At 41.1% G+C, this 26,484-nt stretch overlaps 1 protein-coding gene across 1 annotated transcript in view; it reads left to right on the forward strand.

The window, feature by feature from the left end:
* LYST (lysosomal trafficking regulator) overlaps positions 1-26,484 on the forward strand; it is a 3,825,950-nt gene that overhangs the window by 579,929 nt on the left and 3,219,537 nt on the right. Inside the window, exon 5 of the mRNA XM_044075805.1 lies at positions 24,767-25,775. Within this exon, the coding sequence (XP_043931740.1) occupies positions 24,767-25,775 (1,009 nt within the window). The remainder of the gene's footprint in view (positions 1-24,766; positions 25,776-26,484) is intronic.

Raw genomic sequence — 26,484 nt, forward strand, 5'->3', positions numbered from 1 at the left:
CTTCGATTCCACACCTGTTGTCTCAGGAGTACAGTCATTTGCTCAATGTCAAGCTTCACTCTCTGCACCTAACAGCCTGGCATATTCTGTTTTGTACCATAGTGAGCCTCCACTTCCACAGCAAGTTTTGCATGGTATTTTGGAAGCTAGAGGCCTAGTAACAAGAAAGTGTACGTAGATAAATGGAAGAGATTTTATTTTGGAGTGCAGCAAAGGATTTTGATGTTTCTGAGCCTAATTTAAGTGTGGCTCTTCAATATCTTACTGAGTTACTGGACAAAGGTTTGTCCTTCTCTTCTATTAAGGTTCATGCTGCAGCAATTTACTATGATTGTGACCCACCATTGTTTTCTCATCCTTTGTTCAAGCAATTTCTTAGAGGGCAAAGAATATAAGACCCCCACGAAGAGCTCCTACTCCTGCTTGGGATCTCAATTTTGTGTTGGAGAAACTCACTCTACAACCTTTTGAGCCTGCAGCTACTGCTGAATTTTATCATGGAAGACTGCTTTTTGTTGGCTATTACCTCTGCAAGAAGGGTTTCTGAGTTGCAGGCCCTTATGGCGGTTGAGCCTTTCTTAATTTTCCATAAGGATAGGGTATCTTACTAATCCTTCCTTTATGCCTAAAGTGGTTTCTAGTGTGGCTTTAAGCCAAACTATTCATTTGCCTACTTTTATGCAAATCCCCAAAATAAAGGGGAAAAGATTTTGCACACTTTAGATGTACACAGGCAGTTGCGATATTATTTGGACAGAACTAAAGGGTTCAGGCAGTCTCAGCAGTTATTTGTTTCTTTTGCTTTGAGTTCTCAGGGCAAGCCTGTGTCAAAACAAACTATTTCTAAGTGGATTGGGTTGCATTGCTTTCTGTTATTCCCATCATGACAGGGGAGTTCCAGCTGGGATTAGGCCTCATTCCACTAGGGCTGCTGCCACTTGACAGCTTTTTGAGGGGGTGGCAACTAAGGATATTTTGGAGGCAGCTACTTGGAGTTCAGTGCATACTTTTTCCAGGCATTATCACCTACCACTTTACTCTAAATCCAGGGCTGGTTTGCCACTGCTTGTTTTGAGGGGCATTTTGCAGCTATCTTTCTATAATTTGGCCATCCTCCCTTACCTCTGCTTTGGGATTCTACCCAAGTGTAAGGACTGCAGCAATGTGAGATGAAGAACATAGTACAGTTTTGTACCTACCATAAATGTAGATGTTCAAGATCCACATTGCTGCAGTCCAATTTACCCTCCTTCCCTCTGTAGTTAGAGGCGGTTGTGTGGGTTGGGTTGTCAATAGGGTGTATATTGTATATATTGTACATATTTTTAGTGCTAGGATGGTTGGTTGTTTGTTTGCTGTCTTTTGGTTTTGACCTTTATTTTAGGGTCTTCTGACATCTGGGGCAAGAAAAGACTGAGGATATGACGTCGGTCATGCGATTTTGTACCCTGACGCCTGATGTGTCATAAATTGATATTCGACAGCGGACTACCCAAGTGTAAGGACTGCAGCAATGTGGATCTTCGAACATCTACATTTATGGTAGGTACAAAACTGTACTTTTCGTCTTACGAATTGAAGCTAAAGACTTCTAAAGCTAAGTACCCCTTTGGAGATCCTTTTTTCTAGCTCTAACCAATGTCAGAAAAAGTTAACAATTGTCTTGCCTGTGGAAAACAAATACCACACTGAGACTTTCATTCCTACTGCGTCACTTGCTTAGGCCCAGACCATGACGTCCCTCGCTGTCGCTTTTGTGCTTTGTTCAACGCCAGAACTATATGTCGTCGGGCCCTTATTGTAGCTAGATATTTTCGCTCACAGTCCTGTATTTCCGATATGGCTTCGGTAAGCCATCCAACAGCAGATCTTCCAAAAAAACGGAAGGATAAGGACAGAGACAGACTGCATAGGTCCAAACCTTCCGACGACGCTTCCGTTAAACTAGTAGTCAGTTTTCCGGTCCTCAGTGAGGCGCTTTCGCAACCCCTGATGCCTGCTTCTGTGGATTTGCAGGCCACTACCGAGACCCTTTCGAAGTCCAGTATGCCGCAAAACTCTTCTTCGTTGAAGGATCCTGCGGTCATCTCTACCTTGGATGGGTCCGCAGCCGCTGAGCAGGCACCGGCTTCCGAGGAAGTACTTCGCACTACCGATTCTCAACACAAACCGATGACTTATTTCGTGTCTACCGTTCTTTCAAAAACTACTGAGTTTCTAAGGCCCTGGGTATGAACCACGCCCAAGAAACTGATGACCCAATCTCAGATACCTGCTTCCTTGCCTCAGTCTCAAATGCTTAAAATGGAGGAGGACCTTATAATGCTGATCAGGAGGAAGCCATCTGTCCCCAGTAGTTTTATCTGAACAGGAGTCTAATGACTCTGATGCATCTGAATATGAAGACATGCAGCACCTCTCTGCTTATGAGGATTCTGATGCAGAGGAATCCATTACTTCAGCCTCTCCACCCGATGACTTTTCCTTTGGGGAAACCCTTCATACTTTAAGGGAGCATTTCCAATGGGAATGTCAGGACTACCCTCAGTCTAAAAAGAGACTCAGAGAATTCTTAGATCTTCCACAGCACAGACCTCTGGCCATTCCTTTTGTCCTGGATGTTGTGGATGATGTTTTCATGGAATATAGTTTGACTCCTGACACCCACCCTCCTGCTCCCAGAAAACCTGACCGGTATTACACAGTCTGTGACTCACACAAATTTCTTTTTCAAAAATCCTACTGCTGACCCTGAGGTGATCTCTCAAGGGCCTAAATGAATTAAAGCAACTTCTGCTAAGAATCCCACCCCCTCACATAAAGATTCCCAAGCAATAGACAGATGGGGTAAAAAAGTATACACCTCTGCTACTCTTTGCTATCAGAGCATTAAATTGTCAGTTCCATATGCTAAAATTTCAGCAACATACTATGGAGCTCCTCAAACAAAAAATATCGGCCTTTCCTGCTTGTGCAGAAAATAGTTACAAGAGTTGATGCATTCTGCAAGTCAGGTAACTAAGCACACCTTACACTATGGTTTTGACGCCCTAGAAGCTTCTTGCAGGACAGCAGTCACCGCTTCTGTCCTTGGTAGGCATGCTTGGCTTAAGGAACAGCCCTTGCTAGACCATGTCAAATCTAAATTATTGGATGCACCCTTGCACAAAGACAACTTATTTAGCACCAAGGCAGAGGAGGTCTTAAAAAAGATGCAAGAAAAAGCTAAATCTCTGCAGACAGTTAAGGATTTCCTATAGGTCCAGCCACCCAGGTTCAGTAGGCATTGCCCCTCCAAGCATTGGTCCTTTCCTGCCCCCTCCAGGTCATTTCAGCCCACACCCCGGGGAAGCAGAGACCCCCCCCCCTGACAACAACCACAGGGAATGCAGAGATCAAAGCAATGGAGTTCTTCCACTTCAAAACCAGGGAGTGGAAAGCCACCCCCTCATGGTAAGAACTCTTAATGACTCTCCGCTTCCACCCCCTCCCTCTGCCCACCCGCACTTTCCCCTAGGAGGAAAACTCTCCTTCCACATAAGCACCTGGGCTGCCATTACCAACCACTGCTGGGTCCTCAACATAGTGTCTCAGGGATACAAATTTTCTTTCCACACTTTCCCAACCCCAAAACGGTTCCCAGATCTTCCTCCAAACCAGTGGGAAGAGGCGAAAAAGCAAGTCCTTTCCCTGCTCTCCATGAGGGCAGTAGAGCACATTCCTGCAGAACAAGTAGGCCAAGGTTTCTACTCCAGACTTTTCCTGGTACCCAGAAAAGAGGGCACCTGGCACTCCATCCTTGAGCTATCCATTCTAAACACCTTCCTGGTGATACCAAAATTCAAAATGCTCACCCTCCAGCAATTACTGTCTATGCTCTTCAAGAATGCTTGGCTAGCCACCCTAGACCTAAAAGAGGCCTACCTCCACATCCCAATCAGGGAATCATCCAGGAAATATCTATGTTTCAGGGCAGGATCTCTGCACTTTCAGTTCTCTGCACTTCCCTTTGGCTATTTACTGATCCCAGAGTTTTCAAAAAATGCCTGGCTCCCGCCATTGCTTTTTGCAGACAAAGAAATATTCAAATTTACCCATACTTAGACGACTGCCTAATTCAGGCAGACAGTCAGGAAAAGCTGCTCAAGCACCTGGCCTTTGTAAAGTCCCTACTGACCACCCTAGAGTACACTATCAATGAAAAGAAATCCAAAAAATACCCACACAAAGGATTATATTCCTGGGAGCAAGCCTGGGCACAGCATCCCAGATGGCATTTCTTACACCAGAAAATCAAACTTGTCTGACAGCCTACTTCTTTCAACTAGCCACCAGACCCCAGTTATCCGCAAGGAAAATCCTGCAAGCTCTGGGGTTCATGGCATCTTGCATTCTACTCATTCCATATGCCAGACTGCATATGAGGAAACTTCAGTGGTACCTAAAAAGCCTTTGGTGTCAACACTCTCAAGACCTGGAAACTCTTATACCAATGATACATTGCCTAAGGAAAGATTTTCTTTGGTGGGCAGCAGCATGCTCCCACAACAAGGGACTACCTTTCTCACCAGCCCCGCTTCCCAGACCCTCACCACAGATGCATCAGACTATGCCTGTGGTGCACACTTAGACGCCAGGTGCATACAGGGCCAATGGAGCCCACAGCAAATACATCTGCACATCAACCAAAAAGAGATGTTAGCTGTCCAGCACACATTGACAGCTTTCAGGCCCATTCTCTCCCCAGGGGCTCTCCTGATCAAAACAGACAACACCACTATGATGTGGTATATCAAAAATCAGGGAGGGACTCACTCCTATCCTCTATGCAGGCTTGCCATGACCCTTTGGCACACAGCCTCAGCCATGTAACTACACCTGTTAGCACAATTCCTGCCAGGCTCTCTAAACTCTCTGGCAGACAACTTAAGCAGAAATCTTCTGGACCTACATGAGTGGCAGCTACACCAAAGAACCTTCACCCTAATAACTCAGAAAGGGGCACCCAGAAGGTCGACCTCTTTGCTTCCCACTCCAACCATCAGCTCAGCAAGTTCTGCACCAGGGAGCCTCACTGCAGGGCCTGGAAAGTGGATCCCCTATCCTTCCCCTGGGTCAACCTCTCTGTCTATGCATTTCCCCCACTACCTCTCATTACCAGGGTACTGCTCAAAGTAAGGGAGGAAAAACCAAGGACAATTCTGATTGCTCCAGACTGGCCTGGCCAGCACTGTTACCCACTGCTGTGCAGCCTGTCCCCACTGCCACCATGGCATTTCCCTCAGACCCCAACCCTCCTGACCCAGAGGGAAGGAGAATTCATGCATCCCCAATTGCAGACCCTCAGTTTGGCAGCCTGACCTATTCCCTGACCACTGATCAAGCTGCCAATCTTAGTAAACAGGTTCTAGATGTTATACAAGAGGCTAAACGCCCTAGCACTAGAAAGTCTTATGCTGATAAATGGAAAAGCTTCTGCACCTGGATTCAGGTTAAGGGAGCCGATACAGCATAGCCCTCCCTACCTGTTATCCTGGATTACCTAGCTGACCTGCTACACAGTGGTTTTTCCTTTTCCCTGTTAAAATTTATGCCTCTGCTATCTTTGTTTATTTCAACTCTGAGCATCCACTTTTCTCACACCCTCTCATCAAACATTTCCTAAGAGGGGCTAGCAACTTGAGGCCACCCAGAAGAGCACCTACCCCAGTTTGGGACCTAAACCTTGTGTTGGAAAAGCTCACCCTACCCCCTTTGAACCAGCATCTTCAGCAGAGTTAAAGTTTCTCTCCTGGAAGACAGCCTTGCTTCTGGCCATCACTTTAGCCAGAAGAGTATCCAAGCTACAAGCACTCATGGCTGTAGAACCCTTCATCATCTTTCATGCTGACAGGGTGTCCTTCAGGACTAACCCATCCTTCATGGCCAAAATGATGTCCAATGTGGCTCTCAACCAATCCATTCATTTGCCCACCTTTTTTCCTAACCCACAAAACAAGGGGGAAAGGATTCTGCACTCTCTAGATGTGCATAGACAGCTCAGATTCTATCTAGACAGGACTAAATCATTCAGAAAAACTGATCATTTGCTAGTCAGCTTTGCTGCAGGGGCAGAGGGCAAAGCCATATCCAAACAAACCATTTCCAAATGGATAGCACACTGCATCCATTTCTGTTACAAGCAACATGGGAAACCACCCCCTAAGGGGGTCAGGATTCACTCTACCCGAGCAGCCTCTACCTCTGCAGCTTTCCTCAGAGGAGTCCCCACCAGGGACATCCTGGAGGCTGCCACATGGACATCTGTTCACACCTTCACCAAGCATTACCACCTGCCTATCTTCTCCAAATCCAGGGCAGGCTTTGCCACTGCAGTCTTGCAGGGCATCCTGGCCAGCCGCTAGTCGTCTTGACTGCCTCCACCCTTTTCCTCAGCTTTGGGTATCGACCCTAATGTGATGACTGCAACAGAGAAACACTAAGAACATAGTACAGTTGTGTACACTTGCCATAAATGTAGATGTTCGAGTGCATTCATTGCTGCAGTCCTGATTTACCTCCCTCCATCCCCCTTTTCTTCTCTCTCTCTCCTTACAAGGAACTTTTTGGTATTTGCTTTCTACTGGTGGGGTTCTTCCACCATATCCTGGGTCCCACTTGTGGGCTCCTGACAGTTAGGGCAAGAAAAACTGATGTAATGGCATCGGCTGTCTTACTTTATATTACTGACGACCTGACGTCAGTCCTGAAGCGACAGCACCTGACGCAGGAATACTAAGCTTCTGGTATTTGGGCCAGACGAGGGCTAGCCTGGCAAGGATAACCCAAATGTGATGACTGTAACAGTGAATACACTCAAACATCTACATTTATGGTAAGTGTACACAACTGTACTTTCTATAACAGTGTAATAGCATAGCAGCTATGTACGCAAAGTTTGTGCTGTGATGTAATTTATGTAGATTTAATTTCAGCATTTGATAGGGTCATACACAAAACACTGTTCAATAAATTAGAACAACTAAGTATTGATGTACTCTTGATAAGATGGATAGCTCCATGACTTAAAAATAGGACATGGCAAGCAGCATACAACAAATGGATAGGTGAAATTCGAGGTTACAGTCAAGTGTGTTTCACAGAGCTCTGTCCTAGGCCCATACTTGTTTAGATTGCATCTTTCAAATGTATCTTTTTCATCTTAGGTATTCTACAGTCTGTATGCCAGTGATTTGAAATTGGATAAACTATTATATTTATGACAGCTAGGTTAAGTCTGCAAAAGTGCTTAACTAAATTGACCATTTAGGCACAGGAGAATAATATGCTGATAAATGCATCAAAAACTAAGCATAGGAGATTTGGGAGACCTAAACTGAAAGGCAAATACTTATTTAATACAGCACACAATTTAAACTTTAGATTAATTTAAGGGCCTGGGTACATGGGTAGATCCAGCTTTGAGTTTTTCTAATCCTGTCAACCAATTGGTTAATGATAGTTTTAGAATTGTGGGCTATATAAAAAGCTTTATGAAGTTTAGGAAATCAAAAATGATTAAATCATTGCTTGCTAGTTGCATTAGACCCAAACCTGAGAATGGAATAGCAATATAGAAACCTTTAAGAAAGTTATCATGAGTAAGCTGGAATGAAACAGAGGAAATGTGCCAAGGGCATCTATGGGAGTGAAAATTATTACAAATGACTGAAATATCTGAACTTGCACAGTGTCTTGTATAGATATTTAAGAGGAAACCTTATTCAGGTATGTGGGGCATTTAGAGACAGCTACCTCTCGGAATGTTTGGGGTTATCAAAACTTAGTAGAAACTCTTTAGATAGCCTATGTAGAAGATTCTGTAGGAATGAGAAGTGTACTAATTGGTTCTCTGAGAGAGTAACTGATACATGGAATAATCTACCAAATTACATTAAACCAAGCAATAGTTTAGATATTCTTGGCGGCTAGTGACTTGAAATTAAAGGGGGGGGCTGCAGGAGACAGCTGAATGGGTGCGGCCAACAGCAAGGGGTGTGGCCAACTAGAAAGGGGTGGGGCTATGCTAAAAACAGCAAAAACTGGGACTTTAATTAAATACGCTACCCTGGGTGCCAAACTGTCATTATGAGAGTCCAATCAAGACAAAATGAATCGTAGAAGAAAAAAAAATATTTCAAAGAATATAAGAACAAAATCCAGAGGTAACACCATGGCTGAAGCAGCAAAAACATTAATGAAAAGGAAGTTAGCGCTTTCATGTTCTCTCAGTGAACACTTCTTCAGACAATAAAAACCAAGTCAATCCACCTTTCTTAAATACAACAAAAAACAGTGACATGCTTGTGCTAATTAACCAATCACCAATCAAAACATTTAAAGCAACATCCACAGTACAAAACACTCACATAAGATATAATTCATAAAAATAGATATGTAACAAATCCTATACAAGTTAAGAACAAAAACAAACATACCTTTCCTAATTATGATAAAATGCAATAAAAGGAATATATAAACATTAAAACTGTATCAAAATTTACAATAAACATTATTGTTGCAATGGTTTAGCAGCTAAAAAGGGTTTAAGGGCAACCTTATCATTAAGGTCTGCCTGCAACCTGATAACCTACTTCATCTCTGCTTGATGTCCTTCATGGATGCATCTGCAGTCATAACAAATGGGTTGTCCTGTCGTCAGGCAGCCCTTCGGCCGGATTCCAAAGTCCTCACCCGACGTCATCTCTGCTGGTCTTCGGTATAAAGGCATCACTCAGTCTTTCTTGCCGCGTGCGCAAGAAGAAGCTGTTCGCAAGTGCCGGTCGGTCAGATCCAGAGATTACTACTACCGAATACTACTTGAAGACTTCTAAAAGCTGACTCTTTCTTGCCTCAGCCGATGTCAGAAAAGTCAATAACTGTTTAACTTGTGGGAAACAAATACCTCATAAAGATTTCCACTCTTACTGTTTGCCTTGCTTAGGCCCAGACCACGTAGCAGCCTGTTCGCCTGTGCTTCCTTCAACCGACGAAACGATTAGGCGCCGGGGAGTTTGCTGAACAGTTTTTCGCTCAGATTTTACATTATGCCGCCGGATCCTCCGACTACCCAAATTGTTAAAGACCGACATCAAGGGTCCGCTGTTTCGGTCGAAACCGCAAGCAAAGAAAACTGGTCAATCTACAGCCGAATCCATGACTACTACTGAGGCCCCTGCTACCTTACCTGAACTAGCCTCAGAAATTTTGCCTACAACTGTGGATCCTACTGATCTTTCAGACACCATCCCTTGGATATCTCTACCCCAGCACGTGGTGCTGCTAGGCCTCCTGCAGCCATGTCTATTAAGGCCTTTGCCAGGGCTAAAGCAGCCAAATCAGCTAAATCAGTGCCTGTTAAACCACCCTCTCTCAGGCCCACTTCTAGTTCACAAATGCTTACTCTGGCAGAAGATTTAATATCCTTAATTAGGGATCCCAATCTCACCCAGACAGGGCCTCTCAGCCCCCAGAAAAGAGACCTAGAGCAGAGCCCCCCGAGCCTGTGTCCTCTGATGATTCTGCGGATGACTCGGACATTACAGACCAGCCAGAGGCTCCTTTCTCCAACTATGAAGATTCAGATGCTGAAGAATCCATTCCAGCTGCCTCTCCACCAGAGGAATTCTCCTTTGGGGAAACCTTACATGCCATGAGAGAACAATTCCAATGGCAGGGACAAGATTTCTCAGACTCAAGAAAAAGGCTTAGGACCTTTCTGCACTTACCACAACATAGGCCCTTAGCTATACCTCCTGTCCTATCTGTTGTGGACGATGCATTTAATGATGTCTGCACTGCACCTGATTCTTTACCTACACCTCTGCTACTCTCTCAGCTAGAGCTTTAAACTGTCAGTTTCACATGATCCAATACCAAGAGTTTATGCTTGATCAGTTAATTAAAAAGCTGTCCTCTGATGAATCTTTAGATAAGAAATATGTATTAGAAATGGTGAATAACATCTAACAGGTTAGTAACCATTCTTTAAAATGTGGCTATGATGCACTGGAGGCTTCATTTAGATCAGCCATGACTGGCACAGTTATAAGAAGGCATGCATGGTTGAAAGAACAGGTCTTGCGGATCATGTTAAAGCTAAGCTATTGGATGCTCCTATGGATAAGGCCAGTCTATTTGGGAACCTGCCCAGCAGGTAATGAAGAAAATGGAAGAGAAGGCAAAATCTGTACAAACAGTCAAAGATTTCCTACAGGTTCAGCCCCAAGGTTTAGCAGGAACTGGCCAAATTGGTCCTTTCCTGACTCCACAAGGTCACAAAGGGCAGGAACAGATGCTCGAGGGCAGAAATCAATCCAGAGGAGGTGCCTACAGAGGACGACAGTGGCAAGGCAATAACCGAGGCACAGACACAACCACTGCCACTGCAACAGGACAATCACAGTGACTTGAATCTGACTCCTACCAGGGAGCAAATAGCAGCACCACTAGGCGGAAAGTTAGCCTTATTCTCAAAATTGGCACTATATTACAAAAGACTAGTGGATTTTACAAACCATAGACCAAGGCTACCGGTTCCACTTCCACACTTTACCAGTAAAAGAGGAATGCCAAACCTGCCCCCAAATCAAAGAATAGAAGCCCTGCATCAGATAGCGGAATTAATAAAGATGAGAGCTGTGGAAAGGGTACCAATAACAGAACAGGGCAAAGGATTCTACTCCAGACTCTTCCTAGTACCAAGAAAAGAGAAAACTGGAGACCTATTCTCTGTCCATCTTAAACACATACATCATTGTCCCAAAATTCAAAATGCTGACCCTACAGCAACTTCTTCCCATGCTGGGCAAGGAGTGTTGGCTGGTAACTCTAGATCTCAAGGAGGCATACCTGCACGTCCCCATTCGACCAAATTGCAGAAGATACCTCAGATTTCTTGCAGGATCAGAGCATTATCAATTCTCAGCATTGCCCTTTGGCTTATCTACTGCGCCCAGAGTATTCACAAAATGCCTGGCATCAGTAATCGCTCACTGCAGAGTACAGGGAATCCAAATTTATCCATACCTGGACGACTGCCTGTTACAAGCGGACAACAAAAGCAAGCTGACAACAGATTTACAAAGGGTCATTTACTTGCTTCAAGCCCTGGGATACACAGTCAATTTACAAAAGTCAAGGCTGACTCCATCCCAGATAAGAACTTTCTTGGACGCGGAATTGGACACAGTAAAACAGATGGCATCCCTAACTGCAGAAAAACAAAAAGAACTCCCTCTTTACTTCTTGGCATTAACAAAGCAGAACAAACTAACAGCGAGAAAAGTTCTGCAGGCCTTGGGCTACATGGCATCATGCATAATCTTGGTCCCACATGCCAGACTGCATATGAGAAAGTTACAGTGGTACCTAAAGAATTTATGGTCTCAACACAGACACAGCTTAGAAACAGAAATACCACCAATCCCATGCTTAAAACAGGAATTCCTATGGTGGGCTCGGGCATGCCAGTCAAACCCAGGCTTACCCTTCCACAACTTTCGAGCAAACCAAACCATCACAACGGATGCCTCAGACCTAGGATGGGAGGCACACATGATGGACAAATGCGTACAAGGACTGTGGACTCAGGACCAGCTGCACCTGCACATAAACCAAAAAGAAATGCTGGCAGTAAAACTGGCAATCCTAAAATTCAGACCATTCCTCAAAGAAGGCCATTTGATGATAAGGACAGACAACACCACAGTCATGTGGTACATCAACAAGCAGGGAGGCACTCATTCTTACCCCTATGCAGGATGACTTTGGGCCTTTTGAATCTGGCCCTAAACTACAGCATCCAGTTACAGGCAATATTTTTTCCCGGAAAAGAAAACACCCTAGCAGACATTTTTAGCAGAACCACCTCGGATGCTCACGAATGGATGCTACACCCGACATCTTCAAGACCATCACAAAGAAATGGGGAATGCCACAAATAGACCTACCCCACAAAATCACCAGCTCAAAAAATTCTGCACAAGGACATTCCACCCACTTGTATGGAAGGTGGACTCTCTATCCTTCAGCTGGAAAGGCCTGACAGCATATGCATTCCCACCTCTTCCTTAATACACAAGGTACTACTGAAAATCAAAGAGGAACGTCCAAGGATAATTCTGATAGCACTGAACTGGCCAAGACAACACTGGTACCCATTACTGAGGACCATGTCTCGGGAGAAAATGTGGTCAATACCCTGATGCCTCTGATGTTAACTCAGAACAACTACAACATCATACATCCAAACCTAAAAACCTTGCAACTGACTGCCTGGAACATCATATAGCAGACCTTTCACAAAGGGTTAAAGACATTATCCTTGAAGCCCGCAGACCTTCAACAAGAAGGAACTATGCAGGAAAATGGAAAAGGTTCGTCATTTGGAGTACTGAAAGAGGAAAAGATGTGTCAACATAGATATTGCTAACATTCTGGAGTACTTGGCAGAGCTTCTACATACAGGCCTGTCCTATTCCTCCATCAAGATACATGCATCAGCTATTTCAGCAGAATACAGCTTTGATCCTCCTGTCTTTTCACATTCTCTACTCAGGCAGTTCCTCAGAGGGATCAAGAATGTAAAACCTCCTAGGAAACCACCATTACCAGCATGGGACTTGAATTTTGTACTAGAAAATTGACACCCTCCGCTTGAACCAGCAGCAACAGCAGACCTACAACACCTGTCATGGAAAACTGCTTTCCTACTGGCTATTACTTCAGCAAGGAGGGTTTCGAAACTACAGGCCTTAATGGCAGTGCAACCCTTCCTAATCTTCCATCAAGATAGGGTGTCCATGAGAACTAATCCTGCATTTATGCCTAAGGTGGTATCCAGAGTGTCTTTAAACCAGGCAATCCACCTACCTACCTTCTTTCCCAATCCACAAAACAGAGGTGAAAGAATAATGCATACCTTGGATGTACATAGACAGTTACGCTACTACCTGGACAGAACCAAAGCTAACAGAAAACTGACCAGCTCTTTGTAGCCTATGCAACAGGAAGGGAAGGAAAAGCAATTTCCAAACAGACAATCTCCAAATGGATAGGAAATTGCATAAGATTCTGTTACTCTTACCATGGAAAACCAATTCCACAGAACATAAGACCTCATTCTACAAGGGCTACAGCCACTACCACAGCTTTCTTAAGAGGAGTGGCAACCAAGGACATTATTGAGGCGGCTACTTGGACCTCCGTGCATACATTTGCCAAGCATTATAATTTACCTCTATACTCTAGATCCCGAGCAGGGTTTGCCACTGCTGTACTGCAAGGGATCCTGACTACACCATAATTATTATTCCTCCTCCCCTAGTTGGCTATGGTATTCTACCCATTTGTTATGACTGCAGATGCATCCATGAAGGACATAGTACAGTTTTGTACCTACCATAAATGTAGATGTCCGAACTGGCTAGCATCTGCAGTCAGGATTACCCTCCTCCTTCCCTCTCTCCTAGGGTATTTACCCTCCTTATAGCTAGCTGGGGGTCTCTTATGGTGTATTTGTTTGTATATATGTACATACATGTTTATTTTTTGTGTTTGCCTTCTACTATTTTGGAAACATTGGCATTTATCCAAAATTTTAGCTATCCAAGAGGGCAATTGGCATCTGGGGCAAGAAACACTGAGGCGGCTGATGCCTTTATACCAAGACCAGCAGAGATGAGGCTGCCTGACGACAGGACAACCCATTGGTTATGACTGCAGATGCTATCCAGTTCGGACATCTACATTTATGGTAGGTACAAAACTGTACTTTCTGTCAAGTTCCTAGCATTGCCTAATCTAAGACCTTTATTCAATAATTCTAACACTAAAATCTAAACTTATGAGAGAGAGATTATTATTCAGAACAAGTTGTGCTAATGCATTTGTTTCATCCGCCATATTTATCGCATAAATATGTTCTCTAACTCTCTCATGCAGGGTCCTATTCATCTTGCCTCCATAAGAACAAGCAAGCTTGCTACAAGTAGTGAGATATACTTGATCTCATGACTTACAGTCAGCATAATGTTCAAATCTGTAAATCTTATGAGTCATGGGATGCTCAAATGTGTTATCATTCAACATGTAGGCACAATGATTACAGTTCCTGCATGAGAAAATACCTTTCTGATCCGACTGTATTCTACCATGATGATCCCTTTCATAACATAGTAAGCTCTTCAAACACTTAGTATTTCTGTATGAATATTTGGGACTCCTTCCTATAATATCACTAAATCTATCATCTGCTGTCAAAATTCCCCACTTCTTAGTAAGAATATAATGTATCTTTCTATTGTCATTCGAAAAGGGAATGACCATTCTGACACCTTGTCTATAAGAGTCTTTAGATCTGTTTGCCGGTCTTACTCCATTTGTCTCCCTCTTAAAGAAAGGTTTCCATTTATCACATCTATTAATAACATCTGTGTCCCTTAATAAAGTGCTGCCCTTACCCTTATACCCCCTCTGTAAAAAAATCTCTCTCCAAATCTTTCAAAGCTCCTTCAACTATATCATCTGGGGTAGTTAACCTAGAGACATGCAGTCCTTGGCCCTGTACAATATTACTGTAAACATGGGTGGGATGCATACTTTCTCAATGTAACAAATTATTCTTTCTGCACTTTTCCCTAAACAACCCAGTCTCTATTCTATCCCCTTCTTTCCAAGTGGTCACATCTAAAAAATCAATTTATCATAAGATTTATTAGCAGCAAACTCCAAAAAATCAATTGTTGCAGTAATATAGGTCAAAAAAATCTCAAAGTCATCCAACGTTCCATCCCAAACCATAAAAACATCATCCATAAACATGTATAATAAGGGACAGACTTCGCAAATTCAGTATTATGTGTATATATATATATATATATATATATATCCCAATGTGCCATTACTAAATTTGCGTAGGAATTTGCACACGGGGTACACATGGCTACCCCTTTTACTTGTAAATAATACTTGTCTCTGAAAAAGAAAACCTTTTTCAAAATCAAATCTAACAGAAGGGTATATCTCAGTATACTATCATTAGAAATACCCTCATTGGCTAAAAGCAGCCTAATGTAATCCATCAAAATTTCATTAGGAATCGCTGTAAAGAGTGTTTTTATGTCTAAGGTAACTAAGAAAATTGTGGGTTTATAGTGAGCCGAATGCACATATGAAGAAAAACTCTCTAGAAAATGTTGTGTGTCCCTAGTAATGGTGGCAATTTTATTAACTTCCCTCAATTTTTTTTTCAATACAAATAGAAATAGATTCTGTTAACACCCTTTACAAGAGACTATAGGTCGGGGGGGGGGTCATTCACATCCTTATGTACTTTGAGCAAGCCACAAATTGTGAGGATACATGGAGTCACTACCAAAAAATATTTATAGAGGTTAGTATTACTCACATTACACATCAGTAAATCATATAATTCAGCATGGACATAGTTTATTAACTTATTAAGTTGTTCATATGTAAGACATTTGTATGTAGTTATATCTTCCAACGTAAAACATATTTTCTCTCTGTATTTCCCGCTGTCCAAGATCACGACAGCTCCCCCCTTATCAGCTTGTCTAATAACAATGGACTGATTCCTCTGTAAGTTTTTCAGTGCTTCATGCTCAACTTTACTTAAATTATAAAAATCTCGTTTTTTTACTATTAGTAACACATCTATACAAATTATTCAAGTCCCTTTCACAGGCTCTTTCAAATGCTTCTAATAGCGGATGGCTGGGAGGTATAAAAGTGCTTGGTCTCCTAAACACACTAAAATTATCATCACTGCGATCATCAAACAGTAACTTTAATGCCACATTTCTGGTGAAACATTTACTATCTATAATGAAGTCTGTTATATCAGTGTCTCTGGCCGGTATAAAAGAAAGACCCTTGTTCAATAAGGATCTGTCAATTTCAGTCAACATATAGTCAGAAATATTTATAATTAAATCACACTCACTGTCTGCCAATTCTTTTTCTGTGTTTGGCATTTCCCATCCTCTGACCACTTGTGTCTCTTCCTCCATTAGTCAGGTTGAGATTATTAGCGGTTGGAATGGGTGTTTTCACTTCTCTCATCTTTGCCACAACTCCATTGGTTCTTTCAGCAGGGATAGCAGGTATGGCTTGTGACCTCACTCTAACAGGTTCCTTAGGCCAAGTAAACACGTTGCCATTCTGAAGGTCACGGCAATCTCATTCTAATTTCTTCTTTTTTTGCTGAAGCAACTTATGCTCATATAGGGAGATGTTCATATTCAAATAATTAATAAATGTGTTATATTTATCAACAGAAAAACCTGACAATTTGTTGCTGTAACTCAATGAACTTGGTTACCAGCTCCATTTCTTGTAACAAGAAATGATCAATTAACAATCTTAGATAACTGTAACTGGTGATCAAGTTCAGTCTCTGCCATTTTGTTAACAAGTCTGGAAAAGTGGTCCCATAGGTGGGCATTCTTAAGATTCTCAAACCTCGGGGAAACCACTTTAAAGTGGAGGCAAGCCTCCATATGCTTTCTTTGCTACTGTATATTGTTTTAGCTTAAACACCAGAGTCTCTAAGTCTCTTGTCTCTGCATATCAGCAAATCAGCAAATTCATCTCTATCAATCACATCTCCATTAACATTCTCTAGCTCATTCTTTTCAATCATTAGCAAAGGATGGAAACAAAAAGGTTGTGAGGCATGAAAAAATAAATTACTTTTTAAATAGATTATTGGAATGCCAGTCAAAATCAAGTATAAAAAAACAAGCAGCACGCAACTCAAACCACTTTTCCTTGCACCACAGTTCTAATTATAATTTATATTCAGCTTTATAAAAGTACCAAGTAACATGCAGAAAGTAGCAATCTCTGTGATATTCCCACTTGTAAAAAATGTTTCTTATCCAAAAAAGACCTGCTGCCTGACAACTATCTATTTGTTTCATGGGAAAACATGATCAAAGTAAAAAATGAACAGCAAACAAGAAATAAGCTTAAGATAAATTGCTTAAAGGATTACTGCACAGGTTATGGACCACACGATAGACTGGCATTCTGTTTAGTTTACGGATAAAGCCTGCAAAGCTGACTGCAAGTCTCAAACAAATGCAATGAGCTTCTGAAAATACTGTAATCCTGTCCTTTATTACAAATACTCATATGCATTTCAGTACCTAAGGCTTATAGGCTATGTAGTTATGTAAATATTCTGTGCATGGCAACAACAGAAAGGCTTTCAGTGTTGGTAATTCTTTAACAGTATGCTTATTAAAGCATACTTGCGTCTTACAGTCTCAGACAAGCTTACCTGATGGTCATTAAAGCATTGCTACTTAAACACAGAGCAACAGGCACTGCAACAACATGCATTTTCTGAATAAGAAGAAGCATAAATCAACAGTATAAAAATATGACAGAAAACCAGAACATTCTGCAAAATCAAGGACAGATGAAAAGCCACTGTAGTACTTCTGTCTACCTTGGATGGGGGGCACTGTGCACACTTACACTGCATAACTGCTCCTTGCCTTGCTTGGACACACCTAGAGTCACTACGTGGGGGAGTAGGGTGCAACAAGTATGTCACAATTTGAAATGTCTCTGACTGACGATGATGGCCCTGACACATTTGTCATACCTCTCAGCCTAAGAGCAAGAAATCTGGACAAAGCCATAAACAGAAGTGGGGCAAAGGCCCAAAAATAAGGACATTTTTAAATATTGCTCTTATAAACTTAGAAAGATAGTAGAATAGTAGGTCTTGCATTAGTATGAATTTTCTGAAGGGTATGAAATCTGAAACTCAAATGTGTGTCATTTTCTAAATTCAGTCTTTAACTATTTGCCACTAATTTGCCAGAAAAAACACAATTTTATGAAAAACGGACCAAAAATGTGATGCAAAAATGTAAAATAGCCACACAATACAGCTGGGAACCTGTCAAAGAAGGGACACTTTTTTAATATTAGTACAGTTAACTTGAGCAGCTGACAAAATAAGAGAATCTACATGAATTTCTGAAATTAAAAGTAATCTATAACTCTGATCATTACAATTATTTATTAATTGTAAACCCTCCACATTTTCTCCCAAATTTGCCATTTTGCGGAGGGATTATATGGTGGAGAGCAACATTTTGAGCCAAAATCGGGGACAGTTGAGAGGTTTGGATATGCTTAATTTTATAAAGCGATTTATTTGTGCGTACCTCTCAGCCTCGTAACGCAGGAAATCTGGGCAAGGCCAAATATATTGGGGGAACATACAAGCAGTACTAAAAATTGCTCTTGTATAAACTTAGACAGTTGACAGAATAACAGGTCTTGCTTTAGCATGCATTTTTCTGAAGGGTATGAAGTCTGAAACTCAATGTCTGTCATTATTTAGTGACTTCATTTCTAAATGATTTGCCAGAAAACCACAAATTTTATGAGGAGCAAACCAAAAATAAGAAGCATAAATCTATTCATTCTGCAAAAATCTGGACAGTTGAGAGGTATAGTTCAGCCGGGGCTGTCTGAGTTTACCACCCTTCCCCCTCACAAAATCATGGTCGAATGGGGCCTCTCCCCGCAGCTATTCCAGTGTCCCATTACTTGGCTATTTCACCCCATTTACCATGAACACTGTAATGTGCGTACTGCTTTATTTCTACAATGATTTGGATTTCATTTTCATTTAAAAGTTTCATTTTACAGTTTACAGCACAAACACTAATTGACATCTGCTAAGCAAAGCAATGCAGTCTCACAATGAAAATAGACTTAGAATTAAAACTTCTCTGCCCTTGAAACTGATATTCATTGAAACAGCACTGAAACCCACATTCAAAGAAAATACATCTGGCCAGTGGTAGATAAAGATTAACTTTGGGCTGTTTTCAAATCATAGGCCCCTTGCACAGGAAACATGTAGGTGTTCTTTGATACACATTCCTGATTATATTAAATTATATTCCTTGTATAATACAGTACAGTTGTTAGAGGGTGTTTTACATTTATTGTTTTGAACATTTTTCCAGTAAACAATGAAACAAAATGCATGCACCAATAATGACAAAAACTGCCCAGTTCAGAACATTTCCATCATAAAAGTCTACTCAGACTTCTACAGTCTACCAGTATCAGTAAATATGCACAATCTCCACAAAAGTAAAAGTCATCTAAATAATTCCACATTAAAGAGATCTGTAACTAATGAAGAGGTTGCTGCTAGCAAACAACTTTATGTTTCATTGTTTCATCTACAAATAAAGTGCCTGTTGCCCTTGAGGAATAAATTGTCTATGCCTGTGTCACATAAACAAATGATAACCTAGTAATGTTGCAATAGGGAATGGATGGCAAACTGATAACAGATTCATCATTGCTAGGTATCTCCGCCAAAGAGGACATTTTCAGGACTGCAGCATCTACCTTCTTTAAAAGTACAACACAGTACATTATCAGCAATGCATCTATATACTGTGGGAGTAGAACCCACAGCCTTCTGCAGTACGCTACCTGTTGTGCTATTAACAATGCAAGCAGACTCGGCATAAGCTGCACTAAACTTCTCTTCAAGCTCTCAGCTTCTTGTAAAATCCACTCGACACTCAACTGTATTCTCTCAACTTTGAAGCACAAGAAATCTGGAAAAAGCCAAAATTTATTGAGGGGGGGATAAAACCCCAAAAACTAGGGACACATTTTAAACATTGCTTGTATAATCTTGGAAAGTTGCTAGAATAAAATGCTATGTTGCCACCTTGTATTTCACTGGCAAGTCTTGAACCCAGGGCCCTGTGCACTACAGTCCAAGCAACATACCACTAAGCCAAATCAGCTGTTTCTTGAAAGACAGGTATACTGAAACTTAAATGGCTATCATTTAGTGAATTCAGTTTTCACCATGGCTGTCAACCTCTTAGCACAAAACACCTAGACAAAGCCAATAATAGGGGAATACAGCCCCCAAACATATTCATTGAATTCAGTTGTCACCATAGCTCTCAACCTCTTAGCACAAAAAAAACTGGACAAAGCCAATAATGGGGGGATACAGCCCCCCAAATAGGGACATATTTCAAATATTGATCTTATAAACAGAACATTGTTAGAATAAAAAGTTTGTGTACTTTCTGAAGAATATGAAGTCTGAAATTCAAATATCTGTCATTATTTAGTGAATTAAAAATCTATCTAGAAAACCACAGATTTTATGAGCAACAGAACAGAACAAAAATATGAGGCAAAAATTTCATAAGTGGTGGTGGGTAGGGAATTCATGCTCTTGCTACCTGCTCCCAAGGTACAGTGTTTGTGTGTAGCCATCAGGTATATTTCCCGAGTTCTGTCTAACCACCAGGTATCATTAACTGGGGCATTTACACACACACACACACACACACACACACACACACACACACACACACACACACACAAAACACACTGCATTTGTTAATACCTGCAGCTCCAAAGTCCTGTGTGCATGAGTGGAGTTCTGGGAATGCTGTAATCACGCATGCATTCTTGCAGCTTCAAAGTCCTGTGTGCATGCGTGGATTTCCAGGAATGCTGACTTCAGGGAGTTCCGGGAATGCTGTGAACATGCATGCGCAGATTTCCGGGAGTTCTGGGAATGCTGTGAAGACGCATGCGTTCCTGCAGCTTCAAAGTCCTGTGTGCTTGCATGGAGTTCTGGGAATGCTGTGAACATGCATGTGCTGACTTCCGGGACTTGTTTTCTTTTATTTTGTTTTTCTTTCTTCTTTTAATGTCATTTTATTTTCTTTACAGCTGGGGGGCTGCAGTCCTGCAGTCGAATAGCACGAGCCACCCCTGCTTAAAAACAACCTGGACACTTAAGGAAACAACTCTTTTGGTGGTTGGCAGCCCTGAAGGCCTTTAATGCCCGTGGTTGAAATACCTGTATTAATGTATGTGTGTATGCATCACTGGAAGCTTCCTTTCACAGTGGACTTACTCACACAGTAGAAGGGCTCATTACTTCATCACAACCTGGCATCCCTTAGCCCCAATTTATGTGTAATGGGAATCTGATCCCTTTTTTCAATAGGCAAGGAAATCCTACATAGGAAAATAGAGGATTTATTATGTGGCTTCAGGGAAAAAAAATCCAGGAACCTCCTCAGGCTAATACCACAGTGTTCCTCACTTATTTGTATGAACAGCTGCAGTCTGGTCTAGCATACTTAGAATGCTTTCTTCTACTTTATGAATATAATGTTCTGTATGGCTGTTGTTATTCTCCTTAAGAATCTGCATCCAAAATCCCACTCTCTCCTTATTTCTTGAATTCCCCGTTTCTACATCATTCCTTTCTATTTTGAAAACAGTAAAAATGGATATAGCATTCAAACTATTTCATGTGTAATAACCACTGCTGTTAACTGTATCTCTCTTGACTTTATCTTTTTTAGAATGTAGACAGGCTAACCCCTCGTGTGGCACTTTCAGTGGTAATCTTGCTAAGCTAAGGTGATAGATGCTAGGTAAGCCCTGAAGGCAAAGCCAAAAGGTATGTAGTTGTGGGTTTGCAAAAGGCATACTGTTCTATAGTGTAACTCCACAGTCATGGCTTTCCTGACCCAAGACAATCTCCTCACTCCTACCCAGCATGGCTTCCGTCCAGGCCATAGCACAATAACCTCTCTACTCTCTTTCCTAGAAACTGTCAATCAAGCCCGAGATTCAGGACACTTAGTTTCTACTGTTTTACTCAATCTGTTTAAAGCCTTTGATACTGTTTCCCACAAGCACCTTCTTTGTCATCTCTCAAACCTTAATCTCTCACATAATGCTTTATCCTGGTTCTCCAGCTATCTACCAGACAGATCACAGGCAGTCAAATGGAAGAACTCCATCTCTTCCTTCCTACCTACCCCAACTGGCATACCACAGTGATCCATACTTGGGCCAATGCTTTTTAACATCTTCATCAATAACTTTCACACTGCTATTCCTGATGCTAAAATCATTCAATATGCAGACAATTCAACCTTAGTCTTCTCTGCCTCAAACCTCTCTGAATTGCTGACTAAAACCCAAACTGCCTTCTCAACAACTGAAAACTGGATGTGCCAAAACCACCTCTCTCTGAATGCAAATATTCTACTATTCCCTCCCACAAAGACTTTCTCCTACGATAAAAACAACTTCAAAGTCTATAGTCAAACCAACTCACCTATAGAAGTGATCCCCTCTGCCAAACTACTTGGCATTATTGTAGATGAACACTTCAAGTTTGATATTCATATTCAACAAAATATTAAGAAAACCCACCAAAGGCTAGGTATAGTGTATAGGAATAATCGCTTTCTCTCCAACTCTACCAGACAAACTCTGGCCTCGACTTATCTTCTTCCTTCCTTATTATACGGAGCCCCTCTCCTAACCAACCTGTCCTCCTCTATCACCTCTAAACTAGAAAACTGCTACAACACAATCTCTAAATTTGCCTCTAAATCTAAAAATACCACTCATCACTGCCTAACCCTACAATTCCTGAATTGGCTTGAACTCCCAAACTACCTGACTATCTCCAGCTCACAACTGCATATAGAATCATATTTCACCCAACAAAATGTCCCACTCTAACTAATATCCTTCCCCCTTGTACACCCAACAGAGCTCTCAGGTCTGAAAATTAGAACTTATTTACTATCCATAAACCTAAACGTCCTGCTGGCCAACTTCTCCTATCTTTTTCACTAGGCAAAACATGGAATTCCCTTCCTTCCACACTAAGAACCATACCTAACTCAGAAAACTTCAAAACGCAACTATTCAAACACTTGTCCACTAAATGGAAATGTACCTGCCTTCACCCAACCTAATCAAAGGGAGTTCTCTCTCTGGTTCCCAAGCTCTACAACTCTCATAGTTATCTTCCTATGAGCCTATCTAAGCTCTCAACAATTTCTATAGCTTCTCTCTAAGCTCTCAACAACTCCTACAGCTACCTTCACACAGCCCAACCTTGTAAATATTGTAAATAGCATTCTACTGTTGATGTGTGTATGTAAAGCGTATTTACATTTTCTTAAAAGGTTTGTATGTAAACTGTTTCCACACCTAATACATATCTGTTTAATGAATTTGTTAACTATGCATGATATTGAATGCATTTATGACTAACTATTCTACATAATATTATCTTCAGTATTAACTATCAGTTGTATCTAAATTGTATAATGCATCATGGAGCTTTTCTCCCAGGCCTCCACTGAAAATGGGTCAATTTGGCCCAGTGGACTTCCCCGGTAATCAAACTGCAAATAAGTAAATAAATGGCCAGGGACATTTCACATGTACTGCAGTATAATTGGCCTTGGTTGCGGAAGAAATCTGATTTATATTGTGTGCTAATGATAGGATCTCCTGCTGTGGCAGTTCTAGTTGGTTGGAGCTTCATGTTGTTGCTGTATTGGAGGGAGATGGTGTGTGCATCTGTGTCTGGTAGTTGGGTTGGTCTTTTTGTTATTTTAGGTCTGTGCTTTTTTTTTTTTAATATAGCAGTAACCGACAATGTTGGTGTGGTATATTGAAGATTTATCCACAGTTGGTGTGGTTTAATCACTAGGGCGAAGCCCAAGTGATTAAACAAAGGCAACCGTGGGTAAATCTTCACTAAACCACACCACAGAGTCAGTTGTTGCTATTATACAATGACATTATTTAAGAAAAAAGTTATTACTTTTCTTAAATAATGTTTTGTATAACAGTGCCATGGTGGTCTTCCACTTTTTCTTTGATATCCTGGAGCACTGCTGGTGCACTGTGCATGCCTATGGGATTTGCATTCCTACGCTTTTGCACTACACCAGTGCTGTGTGAAGAAGCAAAGGAAAAAGGAATGTCTCAGTTGCTTTTTTTTAAATTTTTTTTAAACTAAAAACAACAAAAAAAAAAAGAAACAAACCGGGAGGCTTGTAGCATACAGCAGAGACGGGACAGAGGAAATTAAAGGATAATTGGGTACGTTTATTTTATTTTATGTCAAGTACCTGATTATCCATTAGTTTTTCTCTCTGCTGTCTCAGTTGCTCATTTTAGTCTCCAGTTTTGCCAGCTTATTAAAAAAATGAAATAAAAGTAAGTATTTTTTGTTGCATATATTAATGGAAAAAGTCCAGGCGACCGAACCTTTTTCCATTGGTATATGTTCGGATTTACAATGGGCACACTGATTGGGCTGACCAATCAGCGTGCTCGTTTTCGAATATTAATGGCCAGTCATTGTATAATTATTATTCTAGCATTTTTCTTAGCTGATACAGCTATTCAGACATACTCTGAGCAACACATCAGCTTTTTCTGGGTCATAATTGTACTGTTTATAGTTTTTAGTACACTTATATTCATGGAGTGTAATGCCTTTACTGGTAACCCATCGGCCTGAATTCCTTTGCTAATCGCGTAAAACTGCTGGACTTCATTTGTATTAATACTGTGGAATTGGACTGTTCAAGGTATACAGTAGTTTATCAACAGCTATTCCACAATGTATTAGGTTTTATGATTTGCACAGGGTTCTGTTACCAGTCTAGCACATTGCAGATACTGTTCAGAGACGAGTACATAATTGGATGCAAAAGCTAAGACTTTCCGACAATATTATATTGAATTTGATATTTTTATCTTTTATATAATGTTGGAATATTATTTGCTGCTGCTGTCATTTGGATTTCCTTGTGTTTATTTTCTTTTGTTTTCTTTTTTGCAGACTCGTAAGAGAGATGTTCTTAAATTGTAATGGACTAAGTCAAGTGACAGAACTAACTTATTTAGACTCTATTCGATCTTATGCACTTAAATTATTTGAGACCTTAATTCTCTGTCTCGAAGAGCAGCAGAATGATTCCCTGATACAAGAGCAAGAAAAAATGCAACTTGAGCACAAGGATTTCAAGTTATGTGCAGATGAATCAAATGACAGGTATACCCCAGTAACCAAATTAGAACCACCTCAGAGCCTAAGTAAATTCTATGCCGGACTTAAAGAAGTCTGCCCAAAGAAAAAGAAGTCCATCAGTTCAGACATCCACATCAATGTGATTAATTTGTTCCTCTGTGTGGCATTTTTATGTGTCAGTAAAGAAGCAGATTCGGACCGTGACTCTGCCAATGATTCTGAAGATACATCAGGCTACGATAGTACAGCTAGTGAACCTTTAGGTCACATGCCTCCTTGTTTATCAAAGGAGAGTGTTATCCTGCCTTCTGTTGAACAGATCAAGAGAGTAGTTGATATCTGGTCAATGTGTCGTTCAATCTTTTTATCTAGCAAAGCTTTCCAGAAGCAGTTTTACCAACTTGGTGGGTTTGAAGTGTGCTACAGGCTAATGATGATGATAATCCAGAAACTTTCTGAATGGAAACACACACATAAACAAGAGGAAGATAAATCAGTTTGTGCAGAAGAAGCTTTGAGTGGAGGATTTCCAGATGCTGTAGACAAACAGTCCTCCCTTATTTCTGACCAGAATCTGATGAAATTGGATACTGACCTTTCAAGCCAGAGTCCACTGAAAGTGGCTGAGATAAACTATCAGCTGGAGTTGTTTGAAGAAAAATTATTTCTGAACAGTAGTGATCTTGAAGAGGAAAGAACACATAAAAAGCTTGAGGAGGAATGGCCATATCAGAGTATTCGATTATTAGAAGCCCTTCTTGTGATTTGTCTTAATAGCACTGTTGGTCCACAGAAGACTGAAATGGACATTTCCTATCAGGTATTTTAGAAGTATTGTGTTTAGAAATGATCATATTTTCTGTTAAACTCAAAGTGCCAGTTCTGACCAGAATGACATATCACGATTATTGTGATTGTTGTGGGGTTTTTCTGTCTCAAGTTAGAATATGAGAAAAACACATATAGTTCAGTCAATCCCACAAACAAAAAATAAAAGAAAACAATTGATCTGAAGTAGTTAACTTCATTTATCTGCAACCTGTGGAACCTGTGGATATTCGGATCTGAGCCGGCAACTTTTTCAAGCATCTGCTCCAAGCTCCTCCCTTTACCCATAATCCCTTACATCTCGTACCTTCCCCCAGATCTCGTCTGCCGCTTCATGCATCATCGTCGTGATCTCTTTAGCTCCAAGTTGGGTGTAGTAAGTAAACAGTTTTTCCTGTGCTTTTAGTGAGTTTGTGTGGTCGTTAGTTTAAGCTTATCCTTCCCTTCGCTGTTCGTCGTTTTTTTGTGTAAAAAAAAAAAGTTATAGTTGTAGTATAGTAGGCCTTCCCAACTTTAGTGTGTGTGTGTTGTAGTGTTGGGTTAAGTTTTGGCTTAGTGGGTTATAGTATGGTTGAGCATCCAAAACCTACTTTTAAAAAATGCACAGTGTGGCCATAAGCTTTCACTGGCTGATGGCCACACTCTGTGTGTTATTTGTCTAGGTGTTCCCCATCTTTCATTACCGTGTAGTATGTGTCAGG

This window comes from Protopterus annectens, chromosome 1.part1 (assembly GCF_019279795.1).
Source record: "Protopterus annectens isolate FY-2018-M chromosome 1.part1, PAN1.0, whole genome shotgun sequence".
NCBI lineage: Eukaryota > Metazoa > Chordata > Ceratodontiformes > Protopteridae > Protopterus > Protopterus annectens.